The sequence below is a fragment of the Saccoglossus kowalevskii genome, chromosome 2 (genome assembly GCF_978046115.1).
Source record: "Saccoglossus kowalevskii chromosome 2, keSacKowa6.1, whole genome shotgun sequence".
In the NCBI taxonomy this organism is placed as follows: domain Eukaryota; kingdom Metazoa; phylum Hemichordata; class Enteropneusta; family Harrimaniidae; genus Saccoglossus; species Saccoglossus kowalevskii.
In genome coordinates, this window is record NC_140642.1 from 18,731,043 (window position 1) to 18,748,744 (window position 17,702).

At 35.4% G+C, this 17,702-nt stretch overlaps 4 protein-coding genes across 8 annotated transcripts in view; 3 read left to right on the top strand and 1 right to left on the bottom strand.

Annotated features, from left to right (window-relative positions):
• LOC102804644 (poly [ADP-ribose] polymerase 1-like) overlaps nt 1–2,736 on the top strand; it is a 108,737-nt gene extending 106,001 nt beyond the window's left edge. For both annotated transcript variants that reach the window (XM_085492585.1, XM_085492586.1), the window contains exons 21-23: nt 163–352; nt 657–768; nt 931–2,736. In XM_085492585.1, the coding sequence (XP_085348711.1) occupies nt 163–352; nt 657–768; nt 931–1,000 (372 nt within the window). In that variant the 3' untranslated portion in view covers nt 1,001–2,736. The remainder of the gene's footprint in view (nt 1–162; nt 353–656; nt 769–930) is intronic.
• Nucleotides 2,737–5,980: 3,244 nt separating this feature from the next.
• LOC100377354 (uncharacterized) lies at nt 5,981–12,014 on the top strand. Of its 3 annotated transcripts, XM_085492588.1 has the most exons (16): nt 5,982–6,124; nt 6,243–6,341; nt 6,637–6,836; nt 7,643–7,750; nt 7,882–7,980; nt 8,181–8,279; nt 8,377–8,475; nt 8,701–8,802; nt 8,893–8,991; nt 9,205–9,303; nt 9,594–9,692; nt 9,815–9,892; nt 10,051–10,146; nt 10,600–10,704; nt 11,241–11,315; nt 11,495–12,014. In XM_085492588.1, the coding sequence occupies exons 3-16, from the start codon at nt 6,819–6,821 to the stop codon at nt 11,738–11,740; spliced, it is 1,422 nt and encodes a 473-aa protein (XP_085348714.1). In that variant the 5' UTR covers nt 5,982–6,124; nt 6,243–6,341; nt 6,637–6,818; the 3' UTR covers nt 11,741–12,014. The 3 variants fall into 3 exon arrangements, with proteins under 3 accessions (XP_085348716.1, XP_085348714.1, XP_085348715.1); XM_085492590.1 differs by lacking the exon at nt 8,701–8,802 and having other exon boundaries at nt 5,981–6,124; XM_085492589.1 differs by lacking the exon at nt 6,243–6,341 and having other exon boundaries at nt 6,116–6,185.
• Nucleotides 11,845–17,535, bottom strand: LOC100377502 (uncharacterized). The gene is made up of 5 exons (XM_002741671.3): nt 16,564–17,535; nt 13,992–14,264; nt 13,628–13,850; nt 13,060–13,207; nt 11,845–12,363 (listed from the first exon to the last, which is right to left on the bottom strand). The coding sequence occupies exons 2-5, from the start codon at nt 14,238–14,240 to the stop codon at nt 12,195–12,197; spliced, it is 789 nt and encodes a 262-aa protein (XP_002741717.2). The 5' UTR covers nt 14,241–14,264; nt 16,564–17,535; the 3' UTR covers nt 11,845–12,194.
• The window catches only part of LOC100377653 (uncharacterized), a 41,853-nt gene continuing 39,324 nt past the window's right edge, over nt 15,174–17,702 (top strand). For both annotated transcript variants that reach the window (XM_085492587.1, XM_006825164.3), the window contains exon 1: nt 15,174–15,996. In XM_085492587.1, the coding sequence (XP_085348713.1) occupies nt 15,589–15,996 (408 nt within the window). In that variant the 5' untranslated portion in view covers nt 15,174–15,588. The remainder of the gene's footprint in view (nt 15,997–17,702) is intronic.

Genomic DNA, 17,702 nt, shown 5'->3' on the forward strand with positions numbered 1-17,702 from the left:
CATTTCCAGAAATATTGAAGAAAATATAGAAAAATGTGCAGACAAATTTGGGCGAGAAAGTCTGATGTTGAAAAGGTTAAAGACCAGTATTTATTGGCAGACATATATTCTATGAATGCACTTCAGAAACTTCTAATGTGTGTCATATTTGTTATTTCTCAGTCTGGTTATCTGTATGGTAAAGGTATCTATTTTGCGGACATGGTGTCTAAAAGTATGATGTATTGTAGAACCAGCTCATCAAACAATATTGGTTTAATGATGCTATGTGATGTGGCATTGGGCAACATGTATGAAATTCCTCATACTGAGTACATGGAGAAAGCACCTAAAGGAAAACACAGTACCAAAGGTGAGTTAATTAGACTGTGATCGTCTAAAGCTTCAATATAATGACATCTATGATTTAGATTTGGCAATTTCAGAATTATTATAATAAAAATGAAATTGTCATCTTTGACAATATATTTATTTGATTGTAAATTTGTGTTGTATCTATTTTTAGTGAATATAATTTTGACTTTTTGAAAACTAATGTTATATTCTTTGACAGATCTATATAAAATATATATCAAAGTGATAATTCTATAGTGACTAAAGCAATTTTTAGATCATTTCGAATTTAAAGCACCCCTACATTTCTGATTGATTTTCAGGTCTTGGTACCAAAGCACCAGATCCTAAAGGTGATATTAAGAAAGATGGCTGCACCATTTCTTGTGGTAAATATAAGAATGTGGGCGGTAAAGCTTACCGAGGCTACAACGAGTATCCTTTTCAAAATTTTCTTCATCACTTGACTATTTTATGCAAATATCTGAACAAAATATTCAAAATTTAACATTTTCTTACAAATTCAGACCAAAATCATGGGAAGTGTAAAGTTTTTAAATTTTTATTTGGAATATTTACCTTAACTGCACACTACAGGTTCATTGTCTATGACATAACTCAAGTACAGATGAAGTATTTGATAAAAATGGACTTTCGTCATAACTAATGGAGACGATTGAGCTGTAAACATCAGAATTTTAATCAACACATACAGTACAGTGTAGTTCCTAGAACATATTATTCATGAGGCTGTTTATGTTGGTTTGTGTATGTGTTTTTTTTTAGAAATTCTTCAATCTAACATCTAACCTCCCCAACTACTTTTATAATGATACAGTATGTATGTGAATAGATTCATTTTTATTTTTTAATCCAAATTTTATAATTTTTAATAATTTTTAATCTGCTTGTAGTTTCCATGATTCATATACATGTATATCAAAAAAATGATAATGTTCATAATTGTAATATTAAAATTTTGCATAATAATTTGATAATTTACATACTAGTACTTAATTTAAACAAACAAAACTTCAGAGTATTATTTATGCAAGCTTACTAGACATTTACCATGGGTTTGATTTCACATTGACTAGAATATGTCTAAAGACTACAACTATGAGGCTGCAAAAATCGTTCCACTTTAATAAACCATTTTCCGTACACTGCGAGAATCATGCGTTATGCCTGAAATCGAACGTAAAAACAGGACAAATAAAGGTCGTAGTGGCGTCAAACATCGCGTGGGATTCGACAAACGCGAAAATATTTTGGGCGGCATTTCCATGCTTAATAATGTGCTGTACACATTTGATGATAGGCAATTTCGATTAAGTGAGGGTGAGTCACGAAATAAAGAAATTCAAGTTCCAAATCAAATCGTTCGCTTTTTGTGGCAGACGTTCGATGCGCGTCTTTCATGCATCTCGCGAGATCTCGCAGTTTAACGGAAAATCGCCTATTTGTATGAGATGCTTTGTTTATTTGGGGGATGGTGGGGGGGTAAAACCGCTTCATTGTCCTCTCAGAGGCTGCAATCCTTTTTATTTCATGGGAATATCAGTAATGTTTATTACTGTGTATCTTTACTGAATATTATACAGGGTACAAGTAGATCTTGATAATGTCAAGGCCATGTAACATGTGTATCAACTAATGGGAAAACATTTAGAATAGTTTTTTTAACAAGGTCTGAAATATATTTTAAGTAATTAATTCTTAGCAACAGGAGAAGATGTCTGAAATAAGATTAAATTATTAATTTAATAAAGATAAAATGCATAATTTGATAATATGTTATTACTGCGTGTTATATAAAACAATGAATAGAATGTGATAATTTTAAAAATTGTTTTTTAATAGAAAGGCAGTATAGTGATCATATTGACTGAGGCGTATATGAGGTTGATGCCATCCCATACTGCCTGAATGCAGACTTTGTGGTATTCTCGTGATAACCTTACTACAGTATTATCTGTTCCCTGCTTGCAGTAATAATTTAAAGCACGGTGGTCGACGGTGTTCAAATTTCATGTAAATAAACTATGTATTTTACACGCGTTGTATACGCCGCTATGAGTCCCATATTGAACAGAACGCGGCGTGACGACCACCGCCCTTTAATGTGAGATAACAGCTTGAAATGGCAACAAAGAAAATTAATTGCACTGTACTAACGTTTGCGTTCAATGACTGGGCTCCATCATGTGCGGACAGGGCACCTGCATCTGAAGTAAGGGGAGTTGTTTGGTTATGACGTAACAATGGCGCACAATTTCCAAATAAGGAAGACATTCAAACACTTCTATAACGCTTTCTTACATGTCTGTACGGTGTTTTATGGATGGGTAAATTCTATGTCAGATGTATAGTAAATAAAGATATATTGCTATATTTAAATAATTTTAAGTGTGATCATTATACAAAATAAGAAAAGAATATCATGAATGTATGAATATAAATAAATTTGCAATTAAAAAGATATTAAATTCAAAAATAAAATGTATTGATACATACATATGTGACAATCTCAAGGTGCCAGATGATATTAAACTAATTAATTTTTGTCTAAGTAATACTATGACTAAATTGTTTTCATATTGCAACATTTTGGTGACATTTGAAGTGTGATCATGATACAAGAGAAGAATAAGAATTTCATAAATTTCTGAACATGAATATAAATAAATTTGCAATTAAAAAGATATTAAATTTTAAAATAAAATATATTGATATCTTAAAATACACACTGATTGAATTCTCCATGGGATCATGGAGAACTACGGTTCACCTGCGTTATTATGGGTTTGTGGTGTTTCTGTATTTTATTTATTTATTTTTTTATTAGACGCATAAAATCCTTAGGAAAGGATAAAAAGGGTCTTACAGAAAGAAATTAAAAAAAAAACTACAATCTAAAAAAGAAAACAAAAAATAAAAACTTTTCTAAAAAAAAACAAAAAAACAAGTCAAAAACAATAAAGACAATTTGCAGCCAATGGTGAATACAGAATATGGAATGAACACAAAATGTGGCCTAATACACTGATAGTTGTTGCTGTTTTGTTCCATAGCTGTTTTTTAAGAAGACAGCTAAGGCTGGTGCTAGAGTATGGTTTGCCATAATCAAAATGAATTTATTCTGACTATTTTCTTTATCAAAATTTGGAATTTTATTTTGTGCAGTCAGGAATAATTTGTCCCTATGGTGACTGTAAGCTGGACATTTCATTACAAAATGTTGCTCATCCTCAACTATATTTTGGCTGCACATATCACATGTTCTTTTATCCAGCGGCACATTATTATGTCTGCCTTTCTCAATTTTAAGGTCATGGTTGATTGTCCTGAATTTTGCAATTAACCTTCTAAGACCATGGTTCTGCATATTAATTAAGTAATTTTCAATTTTTAAATCTTGTTTGAAAAGTCTGTATGTTCTTAGTTTGTTTTTAGCCAAGGTTTGTTTTCTATTATCATTATGCATGTCTAAGATCCATTGGTTCTCAAATGATTTGTTTATTTTTTTATGAATAAAGTCTAAATTTTTCTTAATTATTTTTTCACTTGAGTTTACAATGGTGACAACATCTATATCTTGCATGAGGGTTTCTACACTTGTAAACCATTTACTTTTTACATTCTTATTTACTAAGTAGGCTTCTCTTAGTAATGTGTTATCAGAGTTTGTTACCCGGTTGAAATATTTAAGTTGTTGTTTCTTGATAAAACAGTCAATGGGGTACCTTCCTAGCTCACCATAAACAGCCATTTTTGGTGTGAATTTTGAGAGACCAAGAATGAACCAACAAAATGAAAGATGGACATCCTCAATTGCAGACTTAGTTGTGCTTTCATCACCCCAAACATCACTACCATATACAATAATTGGTCTTATCAGTTTGTCAAATAAAGATAGTTGGAGGGGTATGTTTAGTGAGTTGTCATAACCGAGTTTGCATTTCAAAGCAAAGAGAGCTTTCATCCCTTTATTTTTTAAATTATTGATACCCTCTTTATGTTTGCCGTTAGCACTTATAGTTATACCCAGGTAATTAATTTGCTTAACTATGGCAATTTCTTTTTCAGCGAAGAAGAATATATTATTGCTCAGGGCTCTGTTTGATTTATTGAATACAATAACCTTTGTTTTCTCTGTATTAACAGCCAGGCGCCATTTTGACGTATATATTTTTAAGTTGTCTAAACAGTTTTGTAGCCCCCTAGCAGATTTAAATAAAATGACAACATCATCTGCATATAGGAGACAACTTACTTTTAAATTATCAAGAACCGGGGAGTCACAGTTATCAGAGTTGAAACAGTCAGGTAGATCATTTAAGAAAATGTTAAAAAGAGTAGGGCTAAGATTGCACACTTGTCTGACTCCAACTGTTGATTTAAAGCTCTCAGTTAAACCCTCTTTTGTTTTAATTCTGTACCTGTTGTTTTCGTACATGTTTTTTATTATATCAAACATTTTACCTGATATGCCATTTTTATGGAGTTTGAAATAGAGACCATTATGCCACACACTGTCAAACGCCTTTCTAAAATCTATGAAGCAAGCATAGATTTTGTTAGACTTTGAGGTTATGATATCTTTTGAATGGCTATTATTATAGAGATATTTTTGTACAATTGTTTTTAATATAAAGAGATTGTCTGTGGTCCTGCAGTGTTGCCTTTTTACTGTACATGGGTAGATGCAAGCTGTCTCAAATTAGTAGAATGTCAAAATGTACACCTTATTGTTCGCTGAATGTACCAGTATTAGTACTCGTGGAAAGCAGAGATAATATTTATATTTTAAAGCGCAGTAGTAGTCGCGCTGCGCATGTGTGACATTTGTCTTGATAAACATTGATTTTCCCACAATCCAATTCGCTCTTCAAATGGAAATCACAAGTATTAGGTTTGACCTGGGCGTGATGTGCACTGATTACCGCCGGTGAGTCCTTGATACTTTCGAATAACATGAAAATTATCTAATTAAAGCTTGGAAACGTCTCAGTTCATACTGGTTGATCTGCGCAACAGTCAATGTCGCCATATTTGTTTTATGAGACCCATATATCTTGCACATGCGCAGCGCGAAGACTACCACGCTTTAACCTCGCTGCAAACAAACTAGTATGAACACGTACTTATTTACTCTAGCGGATGACAAAAGCAAAACTGTCGTCATTCATGTCTTCTGCAGGCGAGACATCCACATTTTAAAAATTTCTGATACTTCTAATGATATGAAGTGTTTCGGCAATTTTATTAGCCATACTTTAGAAATTATTTATAACTGATAATATTTAAAAAAGAATATAATTTATATAACAACTAAACAATTCATGTCATTGTTAGTTAGACCATGGAACTACAAACCACATTTCCTTTTTAGTATAATAATTGCTGCGGTTTCTAAGATTTAAACTTTAAAACTATGTTTGTGCCATCATAAAATTGACCTTCTTACTTGCCTTCCAAACTTCCAATTATACGAAGAAATAAGTATTGGTCAATTGGTCACCCATCGTTATTGGACTATTTATTAGGTTTTTGTCGAACGAGTACTTAACTGGTGGGGTACTTTAATCCTGCTGAGAAAAAACGAATAAGCTCGATAGGTGGCGATGTTGGTAATTCGAGGTCGCCGATAATAAACAGTGACCTACTCCTCGATGAATGATTTATTTTTAGAACGAGTTCGCAACCTGTCGTCGTCACACCTAGTTTGTTTTTATCGCAAACCAGAAACAACGAGTTTGTCAAAACTACAAATACCGCCACTAAACAGGTAAGTGAGCAACTTGTACGCTGAGTTACCGCGGGACACGTCTTCTTCCTTTCGCTAATGAGTACGTACTTTAATTACTTAATGACCGTCACTTCTTTACACTATTGTTATTTCACAGGTATTGAGGTAAACGACCCATTCTACCCATATGCCTTACTCCCACCAACTTTGTTGATTTGAAAATACGAGATCGTCAGATGTAAAATGTCATATAGAGGTATAGTTACAGACTTCCCCAGACGTTTTTGCAAACTTTGAGTCGAATAATTAAGTACAATTCAACATATATCTTACACGTTATAATTGTATAGTATTATTAATATACAAATATAATGTGTTTTATTTATGGTAATATCTTGTTGTAAGTCCAACTACACTGTAAACATTACGTTTATATAGCATTTACGTTCTCGTGGGTTATTTTATCTACGTGTGTTGTGTTGTGATTCCGTTCTGGCGCGCTGCCAATTAATCACGGGGTCGAAATGACGACTTATAATTTAAATATACAGCTGACATTGGAAATTCCGTCTTAACAACAATCTATCGGTGCGAGGCAGTATGTAGCCAGTCAATTGGTGATATTTGACAGTTTAAAGAAGAAACTAACTGGATGGGTGTACTATTTGGAACGAGTGTACTATTGTAAAGCATGACCTGATTTCACCACTGAATACAGAACGTAAACAACACGATGTATAAAAAAGATATGGTAAGTCCCATACAAACTCAATGCACGTTATTCAAATTACCCATATCTATATAAGGGCATAGTGTCATCAGTCGCAAGTACAATTGACTAAAACTGTTTATTATAACAATAGTGTTCGTTTTCATCATACACTACATTACATAATAATAATAATAACTTTGTTGACGTTATTTTGGAAAGAACTTAGTCTAATGCTATTCTAAAACAATTATGATAAAAAACAATGTTACATACATGTATATGGTTCAGATATGGTAAATCCACATAGATGAAACTATCTAAGAAAATACCACTTTAAATTCGTTAATATATCATAAACTGCAAATTTTTTAATGTGTATTTCCTATAATACACAAGAACTTTGCCTAACGTTTTCTAAACTAATTGAACTGTGGATTGGAGGTTTATTCTTTCGTTATTCTTGCTTCTTTATGTTGTGGACAGTCAATCAGGAAGTGAAATTCATTCTCAATTTTATCAGTATCGTACCTATTACAGAGCCTTTCATCAACATTTGTTTTCGATCTTGTAAGCCGGCCTTATTCCATCATTAGATTGTGATCACTAATTCTGAGTTTGCATATATATTTTCTATATTTTTGGGTTTTTAATTTTAAGTATTGCACTGTCTTGAATTTACATGCGACTTTCGGCATATAGTAAACCACGTCCCGCACTCCTATGCGAGTGCAAACCCCATTGGACTACTAGTATTGTACATGTATTGAGCGTAATATGTCAAGAACATGACACATCAACACGTTTCATCGACTGTCTGATGTAACATGCATTTGTTTCCCAATCAGACTGATTATCGAGAGTACGTAATAACAGCTATGAAGAAAAGAAAATTGAAAGTTGTTGAAACTCTATTAATAAGGGATAAAAAGTACATTAACCGTGTCTTCGACAAGGTAGGTGCTACTAATTTTCATATATTCATTCAAAGTAACACTATAGCTCTGCTCTTCGGATAACCTGGCACCGTTTTTACTCGGATCGTGGTAGCATCCTCTCAGGTTTGCGTAATTGTTGTCTGTTTCAGAATCAGAACACGCTGCTCCACTTAGCCGTGGAACATGACTACATTGATCTACTACATCTTCTGGTGGACCGTAATGCTAATCTGGAAACCAAAAATAAGGTAGTACGCCAAAGTACCGATTCAAATCAATAAGCAACAAGTTTAAAGCAATAAAGTGGGTTTTCCAAAATATCGTTCATTTGATATTTTATAATAGAAAGTGGACAGAAATGAAGTTGATCGCATGCTTTTGACCTATTGTGAAAATCATATCCCTTTATGTTCAATAATCCGTCATCTATTTTCGATTTCGTTGTTAGAATGGTCAGACTGCACTGGACATGGCGGTGAGCCTAAACGACAGAATAATGACAGAGTATTTGATTAATAATGGTGCTGACGTAAACTGTACGCGTAAGGTGTGTAGAATTGTCGTTTTACTGTCAATTGAATGAACTGCTGGGTGAATTAGGAAAAATTCTAAATTTATTGTAATTGTCTTTATTTTTCGAATAGGATGGAACCACCCCTCTTTACATGGCCGCCCAGGGAGGATATGAGGATATTGTTAAAAATTTGCTGGAAGCAAACGCAAACGTTAATGCATCTACTGATGTAAGTGTAATACAAACATAGCTAGCCGTAGACATGTACACCATTCAATTTATAAAAAGAGTTATATTTACGTTTCCTCGAAAATTGTTTTATTACCAAGAAAAATGTGATTCAGATCGTCATGCATTTACCAGTTGAAAAGTCACCTAGCTCACTTGAAGGGAATATCTTCATCAATGATATTCACTCTTGTTATGCATTTATCATATGTGCAAACTGACATAGGAAGGAGACACGCCCATTCACGCTGCAGCCAGAAATGGACATATTAACGTCATCAAAATGTTGCAGGTTGCCGGTGCAGATATGCACAATGAAACACTCACGGTGAGCTTATATTACCTACTCATTTATTGTTTATCAAATATGTCACTAAATTATAATTCATATTTATTGCATTTACTGTGTTATTTTCAGCTTGGGGCAACTCCATTGGACACTGCATGTTTTAATGGACACGAACAGGTGGTTCGGTTTTTAGTGGATATCGGTGCCAATGTCCACTCTTCCAGAAAGGTACTATTATATAATGTATAGAATAAATACATAAATATATTCAGTTAATCAGTATTGTGTTTTAAGTTCCGCCAATCACAAAAGTCCATACGAGTATCACCCTTTTTTTCATCCACCAATCATATGTCACTACGTCAGTGTAAATCCCAGCTCTTACACCAATCGTATGATTTTTGCGCACGGCAATATTCTCACGCTCGTTTTGATTGACAGGATGGTTCCACAGCCTTATACGTTGCAGCACAGCAGGGTCACGTCAAGGTCGTGGATATATTAATAAACCAAGGCGTAGATATCAACGAACATGACAAGGTATATACGTCAGTATTATTACTTTAATATTGATACCTCTTTATAGAAACCCGGATGTAGAGGTAGCCATGCTCTATCAGTATACTTATGTCCAGATATTAAAGCGGGAGGATCATCACCTGCGCACGCGCGGGATTGAGTCCCAACCGACGATAACAACGCGTGCTTAAAACGCAAAGGCTCATGGGTGGACGCTTGTTTGTAAACAATGACACGCTATGACCATATGACACATGCGCAGGTGACGACACTCCACTTTAATTTTATTTGCCTTTGTATATTTTTTTCAGAATGGAGCGACTCCATTGTTTGTTGGAGCTCAACAAGGCCACGTGGAAGTAGTCAAATTGCTGTTAGCCGCAGGCGCCGATGTTAATATAAAGAAAGAGGTTAGTGTAGTCTTATAACCAAGAATCTAGTATAAGATAAACTTACTGTATCTAAAGAATTGAATGAAAAAAGAAAGAAAATTGTGTACATCGTAAATATAAACAAATGAATGCTCTTGCAGGGAAAATGGACACCTTTACAGATCGCAAAACTCAACCACCAACCTGAAGTTGCCGCTTTACTGTTGGAGAAAGTGAAAGTAAGTTAATTTCTCTGTCTGGAGTTCGATTGGTATGTTGTAATATACCAATATTCCACCAAAATCGTGATTTGAATCGACCAACTGGTAATAAAACATGTCTAGATTTTTGTTTATTTAGTCGCAAAAAAGCACTGACGACTTCACTATTCCTCTAGGATTCGTCGTCACCGCTAGTGGGCGCTGTTAAAATAGGAGACCGGACTACAGTGGAGTATATTCTAAGGAGAAAACATAGTGCAAGAAGCGAAGATGTAAGGATGCATTTATGTACACAAATAATATAATATTATTTTGTTATATACAAACATCTACCTATATACTAACGGCCAACGGTCCCGCCTCGTACATTGAGACACGCATTGAACAACTTGTGGTGCAGTCCAAAAGATAGTCACTGGTTCGACATATCTCGCATAATTATATTGTTGTCATACTTGGCATTTTCAATCGGAAGCTCAGATACATGTAATTTATTTCTGGAAAGCACGATGCTTTGTTTTAAAACAATGTTCTATCTTCTGTTGCAAACTGTACTAGGAAGTTCTCAATATTACTCCATCTTCAAATAATTCACAAATCAAATTCTTCTGAATTCTCATCAACTCTAAATATGTACAATTTATATCGAATTTACACAGTTTTTAGAGTCGTGGTTACGATAAATTATTTAGTAACGTAATGTTTATGTGATATGTGTTATGTAGGAAGTGGTTTGCACTCCACTAGAACGTGCAGTTCGTAAAGGCGACGTGCCCACCGTGGAGTCAATATTGAAAGAAAAACACGATCTACAATACATGCAGTTTGAGGTAAGGTTATCGGATTGGTGTGACATGGTTGGATTGGGTTGATGGTAACGTGCTTCAATCGGTTGTTGCCACGGATTCAGTGGGTGTTGACGTGTTTCGGGCTCGGCCATGGAGTTTTCTGACGAGATTGAAGCTGGGCATATTTGGGATGGTTTGTAAGATGTTTGGATCGATTAAGAGATTATAACGGATGATAAAGATGTGATTATATTGCCTGAGGAGTTGGATTGGCCGATGTTAGGCTTGAGTTCGGCAGCGGTGGGATTGGGGTGGGTGATGATGATCTACAAAGATTTGCCATGTGTATCACCAAATTCATTTTTACATGGGTACTAAGTTACAAGCGATGCAAAGGCAATCATTGCTTAATACAAATGTATACGTGATTTCAATTGAGTGTAGACTCGGTTCCAGCCTCTTGCGACAAGAAAACAAATAGGAACGGAAACTGCTAGTACTATACGCGAGGAGCTGAGACTGGAAATTGAGTGTACAGTGAGTTAGTGGTACTGGTTTTGATTCTATCGTGTTTTCAGGTTCACCCTGCTTATAGCGAAGCATTGCTTCGTGGACGCAAGGACATCGTCGATGTGATTTTACTTTGGTGCAAGGTAAGACTTTATCGTTGAAAACGATTTGGAATTCAATTCAAATAATCATAGCACAAGTCGAGACGCCATATTCACACGTGTTCTATGTATTTTGTTTGTGGGTTGAGACTTTCCTCTCAAAATCTCAATTTAATACCAAATACAATTTCAAATTGATGTAGAGTTTATTTATTCTCCAGGAGGTACTTTCAGAGTTTTTACTGACAGAGAGTGGTCGTTGTGGTCCTTACTGGCGTATGGTAGCCAGACATCTAAAGATCGACGATGACGAAATCGACGAAATAGTCATGGATGACGAAGACGTCAGTTTTAAAGGCGACGTCAAACGCTTCATGTGTTACAAAGTGTTTTTATTGTGGTTGGAAAAACAACTCCATTGGCCTGCTATTAATACTTTGCTACAAGTAATCAAAGAATGCCAATAAGTAATTCAGTAAGAAAATAAGTTTCCACGTAGAATGATATTTTTCTGAGTAAGACCCGAAAATCGTTCATTGTTGTTTTTATGGAAAATATACATAATTGCGAATTTAATGGTTTTTACTATATATTTTATTATAAAAAAGAGACATTTCTAATAAACTGTTTCATTTCAATTGTATCATTATCGCCTGTAATTATAATAGTTAAATACCACCATTTATGTGATGAAATAATAATTACCACTAATGTATTAAGAATACACTCTGTTTGTATAAATTTCTTCGTAGTATTTGTTTCTGTTCTCAAACGGCAAGCAGTGGTTAGTTCATTTCTGAATAGTACATGATGTAAACCTTTCCCGAATACACATAGAAATTACATCGTTGCTCAATTTAAGATATGTATTGAGAGATAAATGTTATATTTGTGTTTGCTATGTTTAGGCCGTGGCATAAACTAGGCGTGTTTCAGCGCTTCTCGTTTACTGAGAGCTGACAACTTGTCTTCATTCTTCTTTACAAATTCCTTCACGTCTTCTGGGTTGTGACGGAAGTACTGTCGCAGTGCCCATCCGATGGATTTCTGAATGAAAAACTCCTTCTCGTGTCCACACAACAAACAAAACCTACAACAAATATGAAAGAAGTTGAACAGCATGTGTTTATATTTGAGTCAAAAAGTGGATGCCCCATGAAGTTAAAAATCGCAAAAGTTTTTGTCGCGCCTTCACTTATAGAAGTAGATTAGAAGGATTCAGGCGTTTACAGGTAAGTATGTCACGTGGTTTTAAACAACACCCGTAAACGCCAACCTGATTTTAAAGCGGGAGGGTCGTCACCTGCGCGCGCGCGGAAATTGAGTACCGAGCGACGATAACAACACACGAATCATGGGTAGACGCTTGTCTGTAAACAATGGCACGCTATGGCCATCTGACGCATGCGCCCGCTTTAAAGTAAACATTGGGCAGATCTCTGACGTCATAAGTGTAACACCGACAGCATAGTGGTTGTTACTCAGACTTCAAATACTACCTGGGTTGAACACCAAAGAAGGGCGACCCCTAAGTATAAGAAATCTGGCCCCAGCAATTATCCACAATTAACAGCAATTATTATTTTATTTCATATATTTTATTTTTATTATTACTATATATTTTCGTTAATTTGTGTTATCAATACATACTTTATTCATTTAAATGTCGCCACGCGATTACCAACACTTTTGAAAAACTATCAGCAAATATAAAATAAAATGAAATAAAGACCAAAAATAGGATCTTATTTTAACCAGATTGATGCAATCTAAGACTTTTGCTGACCTGAATAGCTTGTCTTTGTCTGTGTCTGATTTATATTTCAACTGATGTAATATTGCCACACGCCGCAACCACATGTTATCATTACCAATCCAACTATCGACGACGGGATTCAACACCTGGGGGCGCAGTCTCACCAAATCACCAATAGCTGTGATAGAAGGCAGAGGGTATACCGGTAATAATATACGACAGGCGTTTTACATGGTTGAGCACGACTCTGGTTAGTTTACGTAAAATTTAACCTCAAATAAGAAACCCTACACTCGGTTTGTTTAGAAAGGATTCACATATGACGTCATATCGTGAATGTTGTTGTTGTTGTTTGAGGGGGGGGGGGGGTAATACAAAAATAACAGCCAACAATGAAACGCATAATCTACATACGAACCTCCATGCAGGAAAAGAAATTACACATTACTTAGGAAATGAGCAGTTAACAGTCCAAGCTTGCCCAGACAAAAATTAGTATACGCATAAAAATACAGATAAACAGAATATAATACTGTCAATATCGAACAGATCGGTTTAACCGCGTTGCGAACATACTAGTAATTTCTCTGATACTGACTTGTAGCTAAAGGGTCGACTGTGTCCCACCAACTCCCAGTAACAACCATTGTTTTGAGACATTCCATGGACGCAATGCAGTCTCCACGTGTTGAACCGTTGAGTAATTTTACTGATCTTCCAGCTAAGTCCAAACCGCAGTGCTGATATTCTCTTTCGGGTTGTTTCCATAGCAACTGTAGAAGTTCCCGGGTGGATGTCAAATCTAATTCCATGGTAAATACCTAAATGATGAGAGATGAATTAGACAGACAGTCAGTCGGGAGCGGTCAGTGACTGATGACGTGTGTACTTTCATTCACTGGCGCAAAGTAAAAAAAACAAACAATTATTTAAAAAAAAAACAATTTAAAAAACTGAATTACTTCTTTATTGATGGACTTTCTGACTGGTGTTGGGATCCCAAAGAATTCGAACTGATTCCTCATGTATTTTTTCATCCAGACGGCTTTCTCCGCATCAGCAGCATGTTTGTACATCCGGTTTATTTTGGATAAGATGTTCTGTGGAAGACTCATGTCAGGACCCTTAGCAGGCGCTCTTCTCTGGTCACCCGCGGGTTTAGTAACAGTATCCGATGGTCGCTTTCTTTGTAGTTTATTTACTTTCGGCATTGTTACTCTTGCTAGAAAATTGTCCTAAAATGAATGAAAACAGATGTTAGCTAAGAAATGGGTCAATATTATTATTATCATTCCAGTGCCTCGTGAACAGTCAGTTGTAAACTCCAGCACTGCTTTTATGGGAAAGCGATGAATTGATGCATTTGTGGGTCGCCAGTAGTATAGCGCCCTCAACAGGCGGTTGTAGATTATTTCTTGAGGAGATGTTTTTTTTTTATCGTTTTACAAATTACAATAAATGATTGCGTATTCTATTGCTGTTTAAATCAGAGTCCCACGATGAGTAATACTTACAATACCACACGACCTAAAGCCCCCGTCCCAAATACACGTACAATGTAAACAATATATATATATATATATTGCAAGTTTGTTGTTTTAGTTTTGTTTAGTTATTTTTTCTACTAGTGTATCTGCTTTTTTATTCTGAATGTTTCTAACATGGAATGACAACCATGCTTTATTTTACTTAGATCTATGTCCACTTTTGAGGATACGATTTCAATAAAGACTATTATATTATATACACTGACAACTATTGAAATAAAATAATATAAATAAAAAAAATTAAATAAAATCACAGTCGCAAAAGATAAAACTGATCAATGTATTTATTTTTTTCTAATAACACTCTGCTCCGGGAAAAAAAAGCACTGATAAAACAACGTACAATAACGCACGTTGCTGTGTAGCCCTGTGTACATGTATGTTGTTCCGGCCGCTGCGCCACCCTGTGTAAAACAGGGCTAGAAGCTGTGGTATTATTTTGATTCTGTCACATGTCTAAGTCAGCTCATAGTGAACACCCACGTTCTCCGGACATCTGTAGCATGATCAATGAACGTGTTGTTTGCAGGATTACGTCATCGCCATGTGAGTTGCCTACAATAAACCTCTGTCATCTGATCAAACTGCGTGGACGCCAGGGGTCATCAGAATGTCGCCGGAGGGAGTGGTCTCATTTGATTGAACAACACGGGGTTTACTTCGAGCGCTGACATCGGAAAGGGAGGATCTCGTCGGACACTGAACTCGGCTGGTACACGAAACTGAAAAGCCAACACAGGTATTACCGATGATATCAGCCTGTGTGCTACTGATATTTCGTGTTGGCATATGCATCATTTTACCGGGGTGAACATACGTACCGAGTCTGGGAGATATTTACGAGGCTTTTAGATTCCTATCAACGCTTGCAGTACTGGAATCCTGTAACTGCCCGATTTAATCGCCGCTTGTGAGGGGGCAATTGGTACTGGTAGCTGCGAAAACACGGTGCCTTGTTGTTTGCCGAAGACTCTTGAAAACCGGTATTATCGTTGTCAACTAACGAGACAGAATGGGAGGAGTATTTAGCAAAAAGAAGGAATATGATGTGTCTGGGAAGAAGGGGAAGACGACTATCGAGGCATCGGCGGACGCACCAGAAGTGAAAAAAGAGGGTGAAGTCGAAGAAAACGCGGGAGCCACGGCGGCCCAGCCGGAAGCCAACAAGAAGGAAAAGGATAAGAAGAAAGGCCTGAAAAAGAAAGAAGACTCGATAAAAGAGAAATCAAAGAAAGATAAAGAGAAAAAGGATAAAGCTAAGGACGAGAAAAAGAAAGAAGCAAATGGAGAACAGACAACGGTGACTACGGAGGAGGCCACTAAGGTTGAGACGAAAGAAGGGTCACAAGAAGTGGAGAAAGAAAAAACAAAGGACATCAAAAAAGATGAAAAACCAGAAGAGAACGAAAAACCTACAGAGGTAAGCTTTTAAATATTTGAAAATCATAACCCGAATAAACTTGAACTGTTCAGAAGTGTCGCCAGACTATTATTCAAATTAACATTTGATAGTGTTGGATAATGGTTTCCCGTGACACTGTCATGGGAGTTGATCACATTCCATGCGTGTGTGCGTATGTGATTTTTTTACGATTGCATTAATTAACTTCAAACATATTTATCAGGCACGCAGCACATGGCCACGATCGTGTTCGGTTCGTGGACAAAAAATCGATGCAAGTAACTTAGCGGTAGACTGTCTGAAACATGCAACAATACTACACATTGACGTGCTAGTAATATCAAACATGATATATTTATATTTAAACAAAATTGTGTTTGTCATCTGTTATTACTTGATCCCTTGACATAAAAAAGCCATTTGCGAAGCAGCGAACATTCACATTCATTCTTTCCTACAAAGAATGTCTACTTGTTGACGCTGTGAATCATGCCGGAGAGTAGTTTTTAAAATACATAAAGGCAATGACATAAAAATAAGTGTCAGTCCCAGTGTATATATAAATTTCGTGTTTTGTCAACTTACCAAGCAAGTTGTTTCAGGTTAGCGCTATTGTTGCACGCATTGCCCAGTTTCAATTCCATTCAGAGATTTCGACAATATCCGGGTGCTTTGGCTCGCAACAAAAGAGACAATTCTTTTTAAAAGTTTAGTGAACCCTGGAATACTGATCGCTTTTGTGTGGGATGTAACATTTAATTAGCATAATAATACAACTAACAAAAAGCATTTTCTTATCAGTTGCAAACAGTGTGAAAATGTTAGGCAGGATTTATTTAATAAGCTGAGTATGCAATAGGATCAGACAGACAATGATAAACTGATTACCTAACCAAAAAAATAATAATAATAAGCTAATCACAGAAATCGATAAATTCATTGATAACTGCATCAAAAATTCAGACAACCAGCTGCCTCTCAAACAAACATTAGCTCATTTTCATTTTTGTTCTATCGTGATTTTCCTTTATTTCTATATTTTATTTCTTTATTATCATGTAAACAAAATTCCAATGATGATACAAGTTCAATAACTATTATTATTATTACACTTCCATACATTAGTGCAATGTATGTAAAACAAATTCACCCCTTCATAAAACCCAGTGTATTTATAGGAATCTGTAATTTGAAATTATTTTCAGTGTAACATTTCAATTTCAATCTATTAAAAATGCTTAAAACCTCCCAGAAGGAATTAAAATGCTTACATAACAAACTAAACATGTACTCTCTAATAAAACTCACAACAAACAATAATTACAAAAAAAAAAAAAAAATAAGAAATTTTATATGTGACTAGTTGCAAATCCTTGAAATGAAATATGCGAAGGCATCCATGTGGTATGTTTGCTATGGGAATTCGCTCTAAAGGTTAGAACTAAAAAACGTTATAGAATATCTATTAGTTATGTCAAAAAAGGCCAAAGTTTATCAAAGAGTGTCTCCTTAGAGTGAGAACTTACATTGATCATGCCTGTTCGCAAACCGTCACATGTTACTGGCAGGAATAAGGATAGCGTCAAATGTTCTTTTGTTCTTTGAGCTGAATATAAATATTAGGGCAAAAATAATATAATAATTTTTTTTTTGCTTCAGTTTGGCATGAATACAGCTTTTTAGTGGGTCATGCATTGCAAAACTGTTTGTGACACAACGCTATT